The following is a 17,020-nucleotide window of genomic DNA, read 5'->3' on the forward strand; positions in this document are numbered from 1 at the left end:
AAAAAAAGCACTTCACGCGTCATTCATACAAATTATGTGCCTGCTATTTTAACATCCATAAAAGAGCCATAAACGTGTGAGCCTTTCAGCTTACTTACATGAAAAATATCGTCTATTTGCCACCTTTTCTAAAATTTCATTTTGTCTAATTTTTTTAGGCAATCATTAACTTTGCATGCAGTATATTGTAGTTGAACATTTTTAGTTAGCTGGCGTGCCGAGCCAAGAGAGGCGTGCATTATGATTACACTGCTACTTTTTAGGCATCGCACAAAAAACTTTTAACGGATTTTGAGATTTGGATTTAAGATTGAAACCATTATGAACAGTCATTAGGTTGCATGCACAGATTATAAGTGCCACGACCGTAGTTAAAGTGAATAAAAAAAATAAAAGCTCAGGTTTGCTAAAAGCCATGGTCACTTAATAATTTTGTTGTAAGCCATCGAATCTTATTGGATCGATATCCTACTGGAAAACTGCTTAAACGATTTTAAAAAGGAAATATAATATAATCAACAGCAAAAATATATATTTGTCACTTCAATCATTATAAATAAATCACTCCGATGTATTGACCCCGCAAAAGGTCAATCAAAATAAATATTTGAATTCCTTTCCGATAACCTCGGCCAAGCTGTTCAAAAACAATTATGTTTTGCCGCCGCTCGGAAACCTCTAATTTATCAATTTTTATGATTTAATTAAACATGTTCCCAAGCTGATCGGATTAACCCTAAATGATTTATTTGAGCCGCCAAATTTTCAAACGTCTAGTGTGTAATGTACCACATAGTTATGATTACGGAAAAGTCTGTTATCCCTTTATACGACTTTCAGACTATTTTTAAGGATTTATGGCGATAAACATTAGATGATGGCTCTCCCGCACTGATGTGTAACGCATGTTTTCACATTGGTCCAAAAGCGATAGAAAAAGGGATAAATTTGAACAATTACCAGAATACAAGTCCAATTATATTCGCTCTTTCCAAATCGAAAGCATGTAGATAAAGGTTTTAATGATTGTTGAACTATGTAAAAGTACATTTTAAAACTTTGGAGAATTTGAGCAGACAGCAGTAAAAGGTATCTTTATTTATAGGCAATTAAATTATTAATAACGATTGTCCATCATTATAAGATCACAGCACTTTGATTCTGTTATTAAAATATTAAATTTGACCATCCAGACACTTGGCCTGAGTTCTCAACGGTTCATAAAATATCGAGGTATGAGCAGTAGTAAAGAGCTGTGTACATTTTTGCAACCAGAAGACTTGGTAATTTAGTCATTAACAATTTGGCTGGAATTAGAAAAAAACTGCTTGTCACCATTGGTTCTCTTTCATTTTATGCGTTTATTTATGATGAAAACATGTCTTAAATGTATCTAACTGAATAATTCCTGGACGTAGTTTTCGTGTGGATAGTAGTTCAACAACGGTAGTACCACCACACCCAGATAATACTTATTCTCTCATTTTATTCTCGGTATTGAATCACATTTCTTTGACGTGAAATTTCAGCATTGGGATGTATGCAGAGTTTTTTGAGAATGCCTGGGCATTGGAATTCAAAGCCCATTTAGGAAGAGTTGTTGGTAATTTTTGTACTAAAAGTTTTCCAAAATGATGGATAGATCGTGGTGGTTCCATTGCGTAGCCACCTCGATCGCCAGACCTGACCCCGTTGGATTTTGTGGTGTGCAGGCAGTGTGGAAACACTGCTTGAAATTGGAAAATCTTGAGAGCTGATGAGGAGAAAAAAATATATGAAATGCTACAATAGGGATCGAAAGGGACGACGCTGGATCAAATTATTTGCATAGGGAGATGGATTCATCACTAATAAACAAGTTTCTGAAACTCTGGAAGCTGAATCTAATTAATTTGTCTCCAAGTTTTATGTAGTAAAATTATGTATTTAAGTACTTTCTAAAATCGCTTTTGTTCGCAAAACTAAAATCTCAAGGATCAATTCTGTTCAGATACAAATTTAAAAAATTTAAAAGAATATTGGAAATTTCGCGGATCTGAAATCAATTGTATAAACACTAAATACACAGCAATATTTATCACATAACATCTCTTCGCACTGTCTTGCACTTGAATTACTCCGATATAAATTTTATTAGATCGAAAAACGGATCAGTCCAAACCAATCAGTTAAATATCGGGTGACTTTTATGGTCCGCATGTGTTTTATTTTCGAAATGTTGTTTCTGAACATACAAAATTATTCAGCCGCAACCTGTCAACACCTATGATGGGTCTACAATAAAATATATCTTCATAAAAGTTTAATTTCTTTGTCGAATGCACGGCTCGTAAAAAAACTTGAAACTATCAGTGCGTGCGTAAATTATCAGTTTATCTATGACGTGCCTCTGTTATCCACTGACTTTATCTATAATTTCCTCTTCTTTCTGTTTTAGAAACATTTTTAATTTAGGAAGGTGGACAATTTAATTTAGACTCTTCGTACTCTACAGTAAATTTCGGCATTAATTACAAAATTCCAATTACCAATTACTGAAGCAATGATAGATTTATTTATTGTCCTTAATTCAGATTACATACAATAACATAAAATGAAGTAGCGCCAAAGCAAATGTTCCTATCGAGACAGTATTAAAATTTATTAAGTCTTGCGAACTGATGTTAATCTAGCTAATCGTTAATGCAGTAAGATTGAACGCTAACCATAATGACAAATTATTTTTAGAACATTTTTTTGATTTGTTATCTAACGTGATTGCAATTTAATGTGGGCTTTTCTTAGCGTTAACCGCCAAAGAAGATTAGAGCAGATTTCTTGTGCAGGCATGATTAGTTTATTTATTATTATTTAATTAACTTTTTTATTGGCTCTATTTCCTAATAATCACCAAAAGCGTAGCGTAATCACCAAAATATAGTACGTATGCAAGCATGGCAATGTGATATCAAGAATAGAGGAAAAGTTGAGAGTTAGGAAAACCTATAAAATACTTTTTTAATGATTACTAAGCTCAACAAGATTTACTATAAGATGATTGAAATATGGCTAATCTCCGGGACCTGACGGGAATTCGACAGATGTGACCAAGAATTATAGAAGGCAACAAAGAAATATTAAAACCGAAAAAAACAACTTCATAAAAATGTGAAGAACGTAAAACTATCAGTCCCATTAACCAATGACTTAAAAATTCCAAATAATCCTAAAAGATAATTTAACAGCTCTTGTGTAAGAATGATGTGAAGAGATGACGAGTAAAACTGATTTGTTTTTTGAGACTCAATACTAATATGACCAAATGTGGATATGTTGCTGCGGAGTGTATGAAAGATAGATACATTTTATCCATCTTTTATTGAAATTTCGATAGATGCCAATATAAAAAAATTATGGATATTCTAGCAGAAGTGCGAATAGACGTATAAGACTGAGGACTAATTTGTAATGAAAACAGAAAGCAACAATAGAAATTAAGTGACATGGTGTATAGTAAAAGAATGGTCGTTTAATTTCGCCCGTAACATGTATTCAGAACACACTTGCAAAAGAACGGTATTAGAATTACTGGAAAAAAATATAAACAACATACACAGACGACACCGTACCATTGGCAGACATCCAATAAAATCTGTAAGAGCTATTAGGTTATTGAGTTACACAGTTATGGAAACAAGTCACGAATACGGTCTTGATCTTAATGCAAAATTTATGGTAATCAAGAGAAAGAACATGCAACCTGCCTGCTCTGTTTTATCCACCAATGACCAGGTTATTAGAGAGCCAACAAGATTCAATATCTGGAATGTCCACCTAACGACAAATGGAACGACTCAACGAAGATTCGAAAAAGCGGGATTTTAATTTGTACAATTGAAGAATATGAGTGTGAATCATATACTCATAATCATGATGATAACCAAAATCCGAACCTGATAATAACACATGAAGAAGAAAAGGAATGGTACTAAAATCACTTGTAGATGTTTAAACCTTCCAGATTTCCAAAAATGTGTGCCTGAAATATGAAATATGATTGTGCATAAATGCATAGAATGTTCTATATGGATATAATTTGATAAATTGACTGTTCTCAGAAAATAATGTTTTATTAAAATCCCATAAGCTACAAAAGTTACATACAAGTGTTACTACGTTATTGCCGTCCTAAGAAGAACCGGACAACGGAACCGAGCATTGGAACATTTTGCGTCAATAGTAGGATTTTTGGTCAACGGTTTGAAAAGAAAACTACTGTTTTTCGTGGGCTATTGTTTCGACAATTTTTTGACCAACATCGGGGCTCATAAATTAAGTGTTTCTATATCGTATATTCCGTAACCGTTGAGACATGAAAGATACACTTTTCGTTCTTATTTTTTGATCAATCTAAAGTTGAGCGCTCACCATTTACCTAAATCAAAATCAACGATGTTTAAAATTCATCGTATTGCTGAAATTGATGATGTCGTTTTAGATGGAACCAAGTTCGAAATCTGGTATTTTTCAATACGAGTTTAAAAACTGTAAATCGACCAGGAATATAGTTTGAGTTTGATGGACATCTGCTCAATGCTCGGTACTTTTGAAGTTACAGTTTCACTTCTGAGCAGTTTTTTAAACCAAGTCAACAGACTTGTCAATCGTTGGCCCCGCATTTCTCGCATCATCATCTTAAAGATTATCTCTAGAAGCCTTCCGCTAAATCCATTACGAATCCATATTAAAGCTTCATATATCAACTGGGGATCTTAATCAGACATTTAACTCTGAATTGAAGGATCTAAAGGAGAACGAGCTCAAGTAGGTTAGTCAGTAGGTTATGGAATTGTTTGGCATTGGCTAAAGCCACGCCACTAGTGCAGACTTATAAGGTAAAGAGCAACGACCGAGGAACCGTACGTGTGTGTGAGGTATAATGCCTGATTCTTTTTCAATCGTCTAACAGCATAGAAAGAAAGACCGAATGAGATGACAAGGCGGCAACTTGTAATTAACCGTCCACCGAGCTTGTGACCTTAAAAATACCGGAGAAATTACGGGTTGACTCATAAAAAATTGATATATGGATTTATTCACATTGATAATGGCTTTGCACATATGCTACCAGAGTGATGCCTGGCATGTTAAGTTGTGAATTTTTCGCCACCTTAGATATGTCTGAACTCAGTGGAATGAAGCTATCTTAATTGCAGATAATAGATAATTGCAAATAAACTCAGCTAACAATTATGTTTTATATGTATGTCTCAACTGGAACTGGAACTGGAACTGGAACAGTTATTTAGTGGTTTCTTCTATTACTTCATGGGAAATCCTTGCTATTTTCAAGGTTTCAACTTGAAAACTCAACAAACAATAAAAAGTGAATTTACGGGAATTATTCTGCATAGATTGATTTAAYTGGYAAAAATCCGCTAGAGGTGTATGACAGTGCAATATTCAATTAAGAATGAGCAAAAAAGTGCAAAAGTGCAAAGTAAAAGAGTGGATTGAATCAGAGGATGGTTAAAAGAGAAAGTAAAACATGCAGACACAGTCAAAGCGTCCTCATTGACCATCARGTGACCTGAAGGATATTGTGTTGCTCTCAAAAACACTGAAAGAAAACGCAATAGAGTTCAATGAAAATAGKCATCAATCATATTTATAATGTTTGGAATTGCGTCAGTGTAGGTTTTATTTTTATATGCGTTTTAAAATTTAAAACATAAAAAAACTTTAGTAAGTTCGAATGAATATATATGTACATTCAATCAGTGAAAATATTAATGAAATCCGCCCACAATTTCAGTGTTTATGCGTTTAAAATGCTAATCTTAAAGTGTAGCCCGTGTTTTGCTGTTGTAATTGCGGCTGAATAGTTACTCGCTTTTCAGAAAAATTATAATTTTTACAATGATCACGGTGAACATGGGAAGCTTTTGAACAGAGCTATTCAGAATTCCACATAAATATTTTAAAGGCCGATTTTGAAATCGGAATATATTTTTTTTCGAAAACAATTTTACAGTTGTCATATTTTACGTTCGTAACTCACTTTTTTTTTAGTCATACTGTTGAGAAATGATTTTCTCGTAAACAGTTTATTAGGAAATTGCAAGAAATCAAACCTTTAGGTATTCTATTGGTTCAATTAATTCTCGGTACAAAATGAAAGAGGAAATGAAAAGCTTGAAAATTTACAAAAAGAGATATGCAAAGCTCTCAAAAATTACTGAAAATGTTATCCTCCTTGATTTGGATAGATTGTATATATTTAAGAGCACTGGCGCCCATGTAACCATGTTTTGTTTAAACCAGGTATTTGGAACAATCATAGATCGAAAAATAATAAAGAACGAAATTTCGCTTTTTGTGTGAAAACCGTGGATATTTTCTAAGTGATGTTTCACTCGGAAAATGTGAGATTTAATTCTCTATTCGGTGGTGTGAAAGTAAGCGCGCGTGCTTAATTTTTTTTCGGATTTATGGAAAGGTGGTCTTGCGCGTGAATGAGCTTTTCGAGAAAATATCACCGGTTCCAACCAAAGATTTGTCTCTATCTGTTAGCATGTTTGAATTCTAAGCAAAGTATGGATTACGGGCTTTTTAAGCATATAAAAACATTCTAGAAAATATGTATTATGTGGTTCCCTCATATGTAATATACTAAGTAAAGTGAATTATCAAACCAATTAGATAAATTGGTGTGTAAATTCTCTACGGCGTGAGATGAAAACTAGCTTCCAATGGTTCTTCAGATATAATCAAAATTTAGCATCATTGATTCTAAATACTTTCGAATCCCAACATTCCGAATGTTCCCTGTAAATAAAAATAAATAAATCTTTTTGACCAAAATCGTCTGGTAATAAACCAACTTAAAAATCACCCATTTTTGTACAAACACATACAAAATGGAAGGACGCTATAAAGGAATTTTAAAATAGTTTAAATGTACAAAAATACTTGTGATAGCAATATGATGTACATACAAATAATGTAAACACGAACTTTAAAATATATTAAAAAGGGCATTAAAGAATAAAAAAGATGTGCTGTTTTGAGCAATCAATGAATACAATTTAGCAAAAATTTGCTAATTAGTTTGTCTCATAAAAATTTGCCGGTTTTGAACAATATCAGCTACACCACACAGGCTGTGTATAACCGACGTTGCTTTTAAAACTATTTATTACCATTAAAAAACTAGTTTTCTAAGAATACGACACATAATAACAACATTCATGCTGCTTTTTTAATTATCTTTTTCAAGTCAATTACCATCTTAAATGAATAGAAACTGCGTGAGCATTACCCAGACCGCAATTAAATGGAGATATGAACCAAAAACGGTTACTTTACAAACACAATCAGCATGTATAATATGCTTCTCTACTATTTATTTAATAACCGACATTGGCCTACTCATTATTCATGAGGTAAAAGTATTATACCAAATTTAGACACTCATTGTTGTTACCACGCTTTAATTTAATGAGATGTCTTTTACTTTTAATTTTTTGAACGTGCACACATTGTCTAGATTTTAGACGATTTGACGAAAGCAACTACTACTTTCTTAACCATTGTGAAATGTTTCAGTGGACTTTAATATAAATTAACTCTAATAATGGTATTTTTTTAGGACATGAAATTGTTTTTTCAGCAATAATTTTCTGTAGTTTTGTCACACAATTTTTCAGTCGCCGATCTATAAAGTACTGTTTTACATTAGTAATGGAATTTGTATGGTGCTTTCGCCAAACGTCAGGAAMATTTGTATATGCYCTTTAATATCTTGTAATTGGATCGAAATATTTTAATAGATGTATCCCATAATCTATGCCTATTTCTATGCTGTGTTGGGATGCTGCCATGCTGGCCTTTCAGTCGCCAACCTTAATTAAACCACTGCCCAAATTTAAACAATTTAAGCAATTTTGAAACATGTTACAGTAGTAATGACYTGTGATCGAAAATGAACAATTTGAATAAACCTTACCTTAAATATTGCGATTCCGCACGTTGTAGAACCAATGTTTCATGGTATTTGAAACACTAAAGTATTTGTGTCAAATATTTACAAAGGCAACAATATAACTAGTGGTTTTGTGATTCACAAGAATACTTAATATGCTTATTGCAGTTAGTCCCTTCCTATATACATTCAGTTGAAGAAATATATCAACTTGTTGCAAATACAACCCATAAAATCTCAGATAATGAATGCAATGTTTCGGTCGATGCAAGTTAGATTTTAACCAGTGTTTTTTTTACTTTTTCAGGATCTAGAGTTTCACGGTGTAATGCGATTCTACTTCCAAGACTCCGGACAAAAAGTGGCAACCAAATGTATTCGGGTAGCTAGCGACGCCACAGTAGAAGACGTGATCGGTACCCTTGTAGAAAAATTCCGTCCAGATATGAGGATGTTGAGCATACCCAGCTATGCATTATATGAATTGCATGAAGGGTGTGCTGAGCGGAAAATGTCGCCCGATGAGAAGCCTTTACTAGTTCAACTCAACTGGCACGTTGATGACCGGGAAGGAAGATTTTTGTTGAAGAATGTTGATGACAAAACGGTAAGGGCATAATATTTTAAATAATTAGTATAGAAATTGAAATAWTTTTTGTTGCTTAAAAATTCTTGAATACTTACTACAATAGAAGATTGTGAAAAATATGCTATCGCCACTTTTTAAAAGAGAATGACCGGCTAGCAAGAACTAGGCATAATTCGGGCGTGGGATATTGAATGAAAAGTGATAATTTAGACACCATTTTTAGCAACTAATTCTAAATAACTATAAAGAACTAAGGTCCMTAAATTACGATGAAACCATTAGCAAGAAATCAATACAATATTAGGTTTTATTTTTCATCTTAGTTTATTTTTTCGTCCTGTGAAATATGGTTGGTGYYTCCAATTACCAATAATTTTGATGAAATATTTAAAAACTAATTTTTTAAAGTAAATTTGTCTGTTGAAATTTCAGATTGGCTCGATGGGCTCTCTCGACACAAATGCAAGTTTTCGAAGGAAATTGTCAAAGAGGGAGAAAAAACAGTTAAAAAAACAAGAGAAGCTCTCGCGAATAAAATGTGAAAACGGTGACGTCAATGATGGAAAGGATAATGTAACGGAAAAATTATACCACGGTAAGGACACCTTACTTTTTTCTTTTGCTGTTTCAATTTCTCAATCGATGAATTGCAAGTAATTATATAATATTGTTCTAGAACTCCCTGAAACGTCATTTACAAGGTCTATATCTAATCCAGAGGCTGTGATGAGGCGAAGGCGTCAACAAAAATTGGAAAAGAAATTGCAACAATTCCGATCAAAAGACGGCGGTCCTGACACGGGTAAGAATGCGAATAAAATTTGGGGTCTAATTTCAATCACTTCATGTACAGTTCGATGTAGTTTTATTCGCTTAAGTTTTACTGGACCCACTAAGGATACGACTGTATTTATTTCAGGTGGAACCTTGAAAATATATGGAGAAGCTCTTTGTAAAGACGTACCATATAAAACATTACTCTTGTCAGTTAGAGATTGTGCGGGGGCAGTAGTTAGAGAGATGCTGGATAAATATGGGCTAACGAAAGGTAATTTCATTGATTTAACATAAACCTAAGGTAAATGACTAGTAAAATCTTAAAGAGAATGAGAAGATTGGCAAATAAAAAAAGTTAAATCAGAAGTTCTAACGGAAGCAAGTTTTAGAAAATGTGGATATATCAGAGTTTACAGATTAAGTAGCTGAGACACTGAAAATATGTTTTCATGTGGTTGTTTTTACATTCTTCATTCTTAATGTTTATAAACACCCAGCTTAACTAACCTACTGGCAACATGCAGCACTCAACTCATATGTAGTAGATATTAATACCACTTTAGCTAAACATAAACGCTTGTTACTTTGCTTAAATGTGCATTTATTTACAAGGAGCTTAAAATGAATTACATGAATTTGAAACAAGCTCGTCGATTTCTTTCGCAAAATATGATTTTGAAGGTTTGTAAACATTTCAGTACTCGACTCCATTCATTACAAAAAATATGATGGTGAATCAAATAGAAAAAGTTCACGGTAACTAATTTTTAAAAATATGCGAAACCAATTTTTTTATATAATTTGTCGCTTTAAAAATACACTTTCTTAGAGGATTTGAGCTGTTTAATCCCGTCATTCGCGCCACTGCAGCAGACTCTTCTAATGCTTAGTCGTCGACCAAACAGTGGCCTCTAAGCGCTTCTTTCGGAGATCCAACAACACGAAAGTCATAAGGTGACAAATTTGGACTGTGTGGAGTATGTTTCAACCCAACATTTCCAAGCCAGATTTGCCTAAATTCCCCATAGTAGCGTTTAAAAAATGAGGCCTGGCGTCGTCAAGAAGAAGAATTACATTATTAAATCTCGTCTTTCTTTTCTCCACACTATCTAAAAACTTACTTGAAAGCAATTCCGTTTGCATTTGATGTATCCTCAGTTGTGGTATACTTCTTATTACTCATGCTCACTACACTATCTCAAATAAACCAAAGATCGAATTTACCAAGAAAATTATTAAAACCGCTGATGCTAGCTAAATAATATACTTAAGTATGTATATATTTTGCAATATATTTTAGTTTTTCAATTGAAAAACATTAAGTGTTTTAATGTTAATACTTTTCAATTATCTTTTGGTTCGATGCTGTTTTACTTCAAAACCCTTATGACTGAAATATTTCCAGGCATAAGTTAACAGTTTATAAGGATGAAAATATTTTTAATTCATTATGTTAATTTATCTAAACTTGGTACTTAATTTAAGATGTTTTTTCAGTGGATCCGTCCCAGTTTTGTTTAGTACAAGTTACACAGCAGCCTGGCATACCAGACACGGAATATGTTCTTGATGATGACGAATGCCCTCTTAGTATTCTCATGACAGCTCCTAACACAGGTAGGTTCAATTAATATTAGAATTTATATGCGAAGTGAACTTCCACAAGACATTGTTTTAAACTGCATGTAGGCAAATTAAACGTTTATTATTATGATGATTTTTTTGAAGACTGACGAGTAGATGGATGGTATTTAAACATGCAAATGTGAAATCAAAGTGAGATATTAAACCAGCAAGTTGAAAGAAATAGTAAAATTTGTATCTTGCTTCCAAGCAATATGCAGTTTGATAATTAAACTCATTAACATTATTTGTTTTTCTGGCTTAATAGGACAAACCGATTCATTTAATATTTTAAATGCTGTGGGAATAGTTAGTCATACCTATTCGTGGCTTTGTGTTGAGCTTTTATAAACTTAGATTTTATACAGTTTACAGTTTTTGGGACATGTTCTGGGTTTATCAAGCAAATAACTTGATAAAGCTGCTGTCATTCTTGTGGTTATTTTCTCGCTTAGAAACTAAACCAATTTTACCATTTTTAATTTAATAAAATGGCTTTAAAGAATTTACATTTAGCAGCCATTATTTTGTTATATGATATTTATATTTAAGAAGGCAAATTATTAGTGAAACCAGGTACCTTCGCAGTGAGAACACAATTCGCATATATACAAGAACCTAAAAATTTTCCGATCACGAATATTATTCTACTATATTTTAGTTGTTTGCGTTAAAAATAAAATGTATATCATTTAACGTCGGCAATATATCAAACGAAAAGTGATGGGTGCCTATCCGCCTAATAGTGTAGATCCGACTAACGTAATATATAACCCAATTAAAGTTTCTCTTTAACCCTACAAAGCGTTTCCTTCCTGCTAGAAATAAATTGGTAAATCGAGTTAAGACGTTATAAAATTTCCTATTTTATCATATAAAAGTACTTGTTAATAAATGGCAAGAAACGTAGTCAAAATTTATATATAAAATACGTTCAAAAACTGAATGCAGATGACTTTCAACGGTTCACCATATCACTTCAATTCAAATATGCTTAGTTAACTGTAGCATAAAAGACGTAAAAAACTACAACATTACGTTAACATAAAACTCGAAATTTATGCAAAAATAGAAGATATTTTAAACCTGTACCTTTGGTATTTTTGTGCTACCTTTACTACATGAAGAATTATGGAATAACATTGTTCATATGTTTATCAAATTTGAACAAATTCAACGGTATTTTAATTTGTTTTTTTACTATCTTCGGATGTAGACATCATTTCCCAAGTTTTAAAATTGCATGTGACATAATCTGGAAAATCAGCAACTTTGCGACCTCGCAAGGTTTCCGAGATTTCAAGGTTTTACTCATGAAACAGACACACTATATACGACTCTTAGAAGAAGCATAAACAAGGAAAACTGAAAAAGACTTGAACTTGATATAAAGAAAGAAAACACTGGTATCTATAACTTTCTTTTTTCATTGTCGAAGAATTAGAACTTAATTATATTTGTGGCAGACGATGAATTTTCCTTTCCGTTTATTTTATTTTTGCGGTTTAATTTGGCCTTTTACAGGAATATAATTCGATTTTTCCTTACGCAAGTCCTAAAGCTAATTTCATTTAACCCCCCTCGGCTTATTGCGGCTTTTGGATTTGGAAAGAGCCGACTAAATTAGTGTTCCACAAATACAACTTGCAGGACATAAAAGGGGAAATTACTCTGACCTTTGAAAGCACATAGAACTGCCACTTTAAAGGTTTGATCCCGTATTTAAATGGACGTGAAATGTGTGCATTTTACAGGATTCAAATAAAATAATGATTATTAAGGTATAGAGAAATTCCCGGCAGTTAGGTTGAGCTTTAGTTCTTTGTTGCTTTTGCTTCGCGGTTGCCTGCAGCACCATCGGTCCCACCATGGGTTAAAAGTCGTTGTTCATGGTGCTGGTTCCAATGCACCGTTGCCAATTTAGACAATATACTTTCGATTATATTTTCCAGTTATCTAGTCATGGTCTATGGATTATTTACTCTTAGCAGATATTTTTGAAAGTTGAATATATCAAAGACAAGCTCCAATACGTAGGATATTTAGCTCTACAGGAGTCAGATTTATGTAAATTATTTTTAATTGGTTTTTCACAAAGTTTAATGTTTGCCTCATGAGAAAGTGTGAGCTTGTCGTTAGTTAAACTATTCTACATTTTTTCATGCAATGTTTTTTGATTTATTTCTGTAAGTTCCCAAGTAAGATATGTATTAAGAAGCAGGATAATTAGAGGAAAATGGCATGGATGATCTCTTTCTCGAAGTTGATTCGTCAGTTACCATTTGCTGATTCCAACTCGAAAGATATGCTGGGAATTTCACAAAATGATTGATCACATTTCAGTGAGTTTACTCAACAAAAGTTTCGCTTGGAGTTAATTGTAACATCTTATGAGATTAATTTAACTTCTGTCGGTTACACACTACTGGATCTGTCTGATGCCTGATTGAAGTTAACTTAATTATTGGATACTCACATCTCTACAGTTTTTGAAATCTTTGTTCATTCAACATTGAAGAACAAACTTTTTATAGAATGCAATAACTAATTCTGTGCTATTTCAGTGTACTGCGCTGCACTCGACATTTGTCTAATTTTTACAATGATCGAAAATTGACTTTTGTGAATTGATCATAACTTGATAAGGCCCAGAACTTTTCAACTGTAACATTTGCTCCTAATTTGTAATATTCCGCTATGGGAGGATTTTACTCTTGAACTTAACTGTTCAACAAAATAAACGTTACACGGTCAAATTTCACCTAACTTTGAAACTGGATTTTAATTGCTGTCCCCGATTTGATTTGTTCAATTCTTTCTTATTTTTTTCTGCGAGTCCTTGTTTTTGGAAAAATTACATATTTCAGAGAAAGTTTGTACAGGGTGGAAAATAAAACAATGCAACATTTCTGAAAGTTCGGCAAGTTTCAAGTTGATCTAAAAAAATACGTTTTTCTTGGATTTCAATAGCAAACTCGCCAAACTGTTTTTTTTTTAATTTTTCACCTATTTTTTTCATATACATGGTGATCTTAAAAAATCAACTCTTTGGTGATAGTGATACCATTTTTCCTCGTGGACCGACGTCGAAAATTTAGGACTCACGTTGAAGCTAAAATTTCATTCTTGGACGACAAAAATTCATTGACGTGTTGCACTAAAAATGATCCAAATCAGAGCTTCCTTGTAAAAATGAGATTCTGAAGGGCGGTCAATTAAAGTGAAGATTTCTTCCAAACAAACCTTGCAAGTACCAAACATGACAGCATATGGACATCAAAGGAAAGAAATGTATGCCTTGCAAAGAAATCGCTGCTTAATCGGAAAAATTTTTGCGACTGAGTGGCAAAGAACAACTGGACTGGCAACAGGCCAGTCCGATTATTCTGGTTTTTATTACCTTGCATAGTTACGTGCATTTTCAGGTAAGCCTCTTCGGCTTACTATCTTTCGAGAACATGCAATTTGAATTTGGCTTCTCTACCAACCAATCTTAACTCATGTAAACATAGAAGATCCTAAAGTATTTATAATGAACGGATTGTTTTAAAATAAAATTTAACTACTTTACCTGTATACCTACACTCTGTGTATTTAATTTTGTCTTTTATTGTTGTTATTTTGTCTTGTCTTTCGTCGACTGTGAAGGTTGAGAGACTTCAGCATGAAAGAACTTGAAGGTTCACATTCTAAAAATCGGTGTTCCAAAATTTTATTTGTGGGTGTTAAATAAGTTTCTAGGTACTTATGAGGTTTGTCGTTATGCTTTTGGTGTTGAAATCCCACAAAACGTTTTATTGTTCAACTGGGAGCAGGCCGAATTTTTTTAGCGCGAACTGTTAGAATTCGAATTAGACCCAATATAAGAAAGCAAATCGATCGCAGGAATCCGAATTTATCTAGTTTTAAATGAATCTGGGTGTACGACGCATATTGAGCAATTTATATTTTATATTTATTAATTATTTTATTTTTATATAAGTCATTGAAATTACACATCTTACGTAATTGTAATTATTACAATTGTTGACTTCTGCGTCTGTGTTGAAAGTGTGATGTTGATCGTTATTAGAACGGTGAATTACCCGCATTGAGTGATTTTTGTTTTCTAATTTATGTCGGAGACCATTTGATCACTCAAATTGCTCTTTAAGTTTCATTTTGTTGCTGGAGATTTAGTATAAATCGATGAAAAATTAATGTGTTTGAAAAACTCAATGAAACACGACATTTTCGGTTTAAATGAACAGGTTTACTCGCCTAGCTTTTTCAGCTATCTAGCTTGATGGTTCCAATCCGAGTCGCAAATTCAATATTCAATTAGTATTGTTATTAATAAAAAAATGTTGTTGTTTGTTTTTGGTCCGATACGCTGCAATTTGTCCTGGCCATCACATATATGACGAGAGATGGGAGGATATCGAAAACAGTAAGAGCTTTGAAATCGGCTAAATCGTTCAAATGTTCTTAAAAGTTGAAAATTAGTTAATTGACGATTTTTTTTATGAATTTTTGTTCGGTGTAAATATGTTTTAATATGTTTTAATGTAATAATGTTTGGGGTCGTAGCAAAAGCGACCCAATCTTTGCGCAGCAAAAATTAATAATCACAATGGTTATTGAATATTTCTCTAATCTACATTTCAATTTATGAACTTGGCTTATTCAAGAAGTATTTTTTGCTATTCAATTTTTGAGGATTTATTGATTCTGCGTTGTATAACCAACCAGGAGACTTCATTATATTTTAACCTCTATTTCTAATTGATGGTATCCACCTTATTGCTTGTGTGTTTATTACGAAGGTACTAATTATCTTTATACAGGAGCTTGCATCGCAGGGCTTTTGTTTGTGGTGTAGTACAGATCTATGGCATATATTTTGAAAAACTTTTTCATTCGAGACTGAAAACTGTTTGTCTATTCAAAAAATCAATTTAACAAACTGTGAGGTTCGTTTGTGAACAATTACTAAGATGTTCAATTAAAAATGCGCGACTGAGGCGCTACACTTTAAGAATTTTCCTTGAATATCCCAGGCGCAAGATCCGTCCAAGAAAGTGATAGAAAAACGTTCAAATTAAATAGGAAAAATTGGGCACCTGTTTTAATGAAGTTTGAAAGTTTTCAATTAACATCGCATATGCGCGCCAATCTTTGATAGCTGAAATTTTTCGAAACTCAAAGTTGGAAAAATATATTTTTTACCTGACTCTTGCTTTTGTTGACGTTTCGCGAAATAATCCTTCAGCAGGGCCATTGGGCCAAAAGATAGGCGATTTTCATTTGCCGTATTGTACGTAGGCAAAATGTTAATGGAAAGTGTACAGAAATCACTGCAAGCATGGCTTTTTAACGGCACTACACTGTAAAAATATTAATTGAATATCCTAGAAATCAGATCTAATGATGATGAAGTAAGAGACCACAAAGGGTCAAAAGTAAAAAGGGGAAAGTCAAGTACCTACATTGTTAGTGCTCTTAAAAAGTAGTATAGGTGTCATGTGATCCTTTTAGGTAAAATTTACAATTTAAAATAGCCCTATATTTCTTAGTTAAAAGAGGCACAGAATAATGTTTTATGCGAAAGTTTCTTTCTAATGATTGTTGAATAATTTTCCATTATCAGAATAAGTATACGGGGTCAGGCACCAAAGTTATCGGGCCTAAGCTCATTTTTTCGAATGTAACATCCTGTATATTTTTTCTAAAAACATGGCATTTCAAATTCCCTTTTCAGTTATATAACACACCATGGACAACATTTGCTTTCTAGGCAATGCATTTAAACTTTATTGCTCTAAATCACAGTAGACAATGAGTTTGAACAGCTAATATCCCAGAAACTAGACTATGTTGGTATTCTAGCTAGAAAGACAATACACAATATTTTTTAACAGACAAAGCGTGGCACAAGAAAATAAATTAAAAAACCATAGAAAATTTGAATCGAAATAAAAGATTCAGATTAAAGTTTCAAATAACTGTAATAATTGCAAATGTTCGACAACTTCTCTATTGAAACTATCTTCTCCATTGTTTTCAGTTCCAAATCAAATTCATTCCTG

General features: G+C 32.9%; 1 protein-coding gene across 3 annotated transcripts in view; it reads left to right on the forward strand.

The window, feature by feature from the left end:
- Positions 1-17,020, forward strand: part of LOC109540285 (afadin) — a 153,462-nt gene that overhangs the window by 30,094 nt on the left and 106,348 nt on the right. For all 3 annotated transcript variants that reach the window (XM_048665236.1, XM_048665237.1, XM_048665238.1), the window contains exons 3-7: positions 8,271-8,570; positions 8,985-9,147; positions 9,229-9,354; positions 9,472-9,600; positions 10,827-10,946. In XM_048665236.1, the coding sequence (XP_048521193.1) occupies positions 8,271-8,570; positions 8,985-9,147; positions 9,229-9,354; positions 9,472-9,600; positions 10,827-10,946 (838 nt within the window). The remainder of the gene's footprint in view (positions 1-8,270; positions 8,571-8,984; positions 9,148-9,228; positions 9,355-9,471; positions 9,601-10,826; positions 10,947-17,020) is intronic.

This window comes from Dendroctonus ponderosae, unplaced genomic scaffold (genome assembly GCF_020466585.1).
Source record: "Dendroctonus ponderosae isolate FM_Combo_2020 unplaced genomic scaffold, Dpon_F_20191213v2 Dpon_F_20191213_3, whole genome shotgun sequence".
Classification (NCBI taxonomy): domain Eukaryota; kingdom Metazoa; phylum Arthropoda; class Insecta; order Coleoptera; family Curculionidae; genus Dendroctonus; species Dendroctonus ponderosae.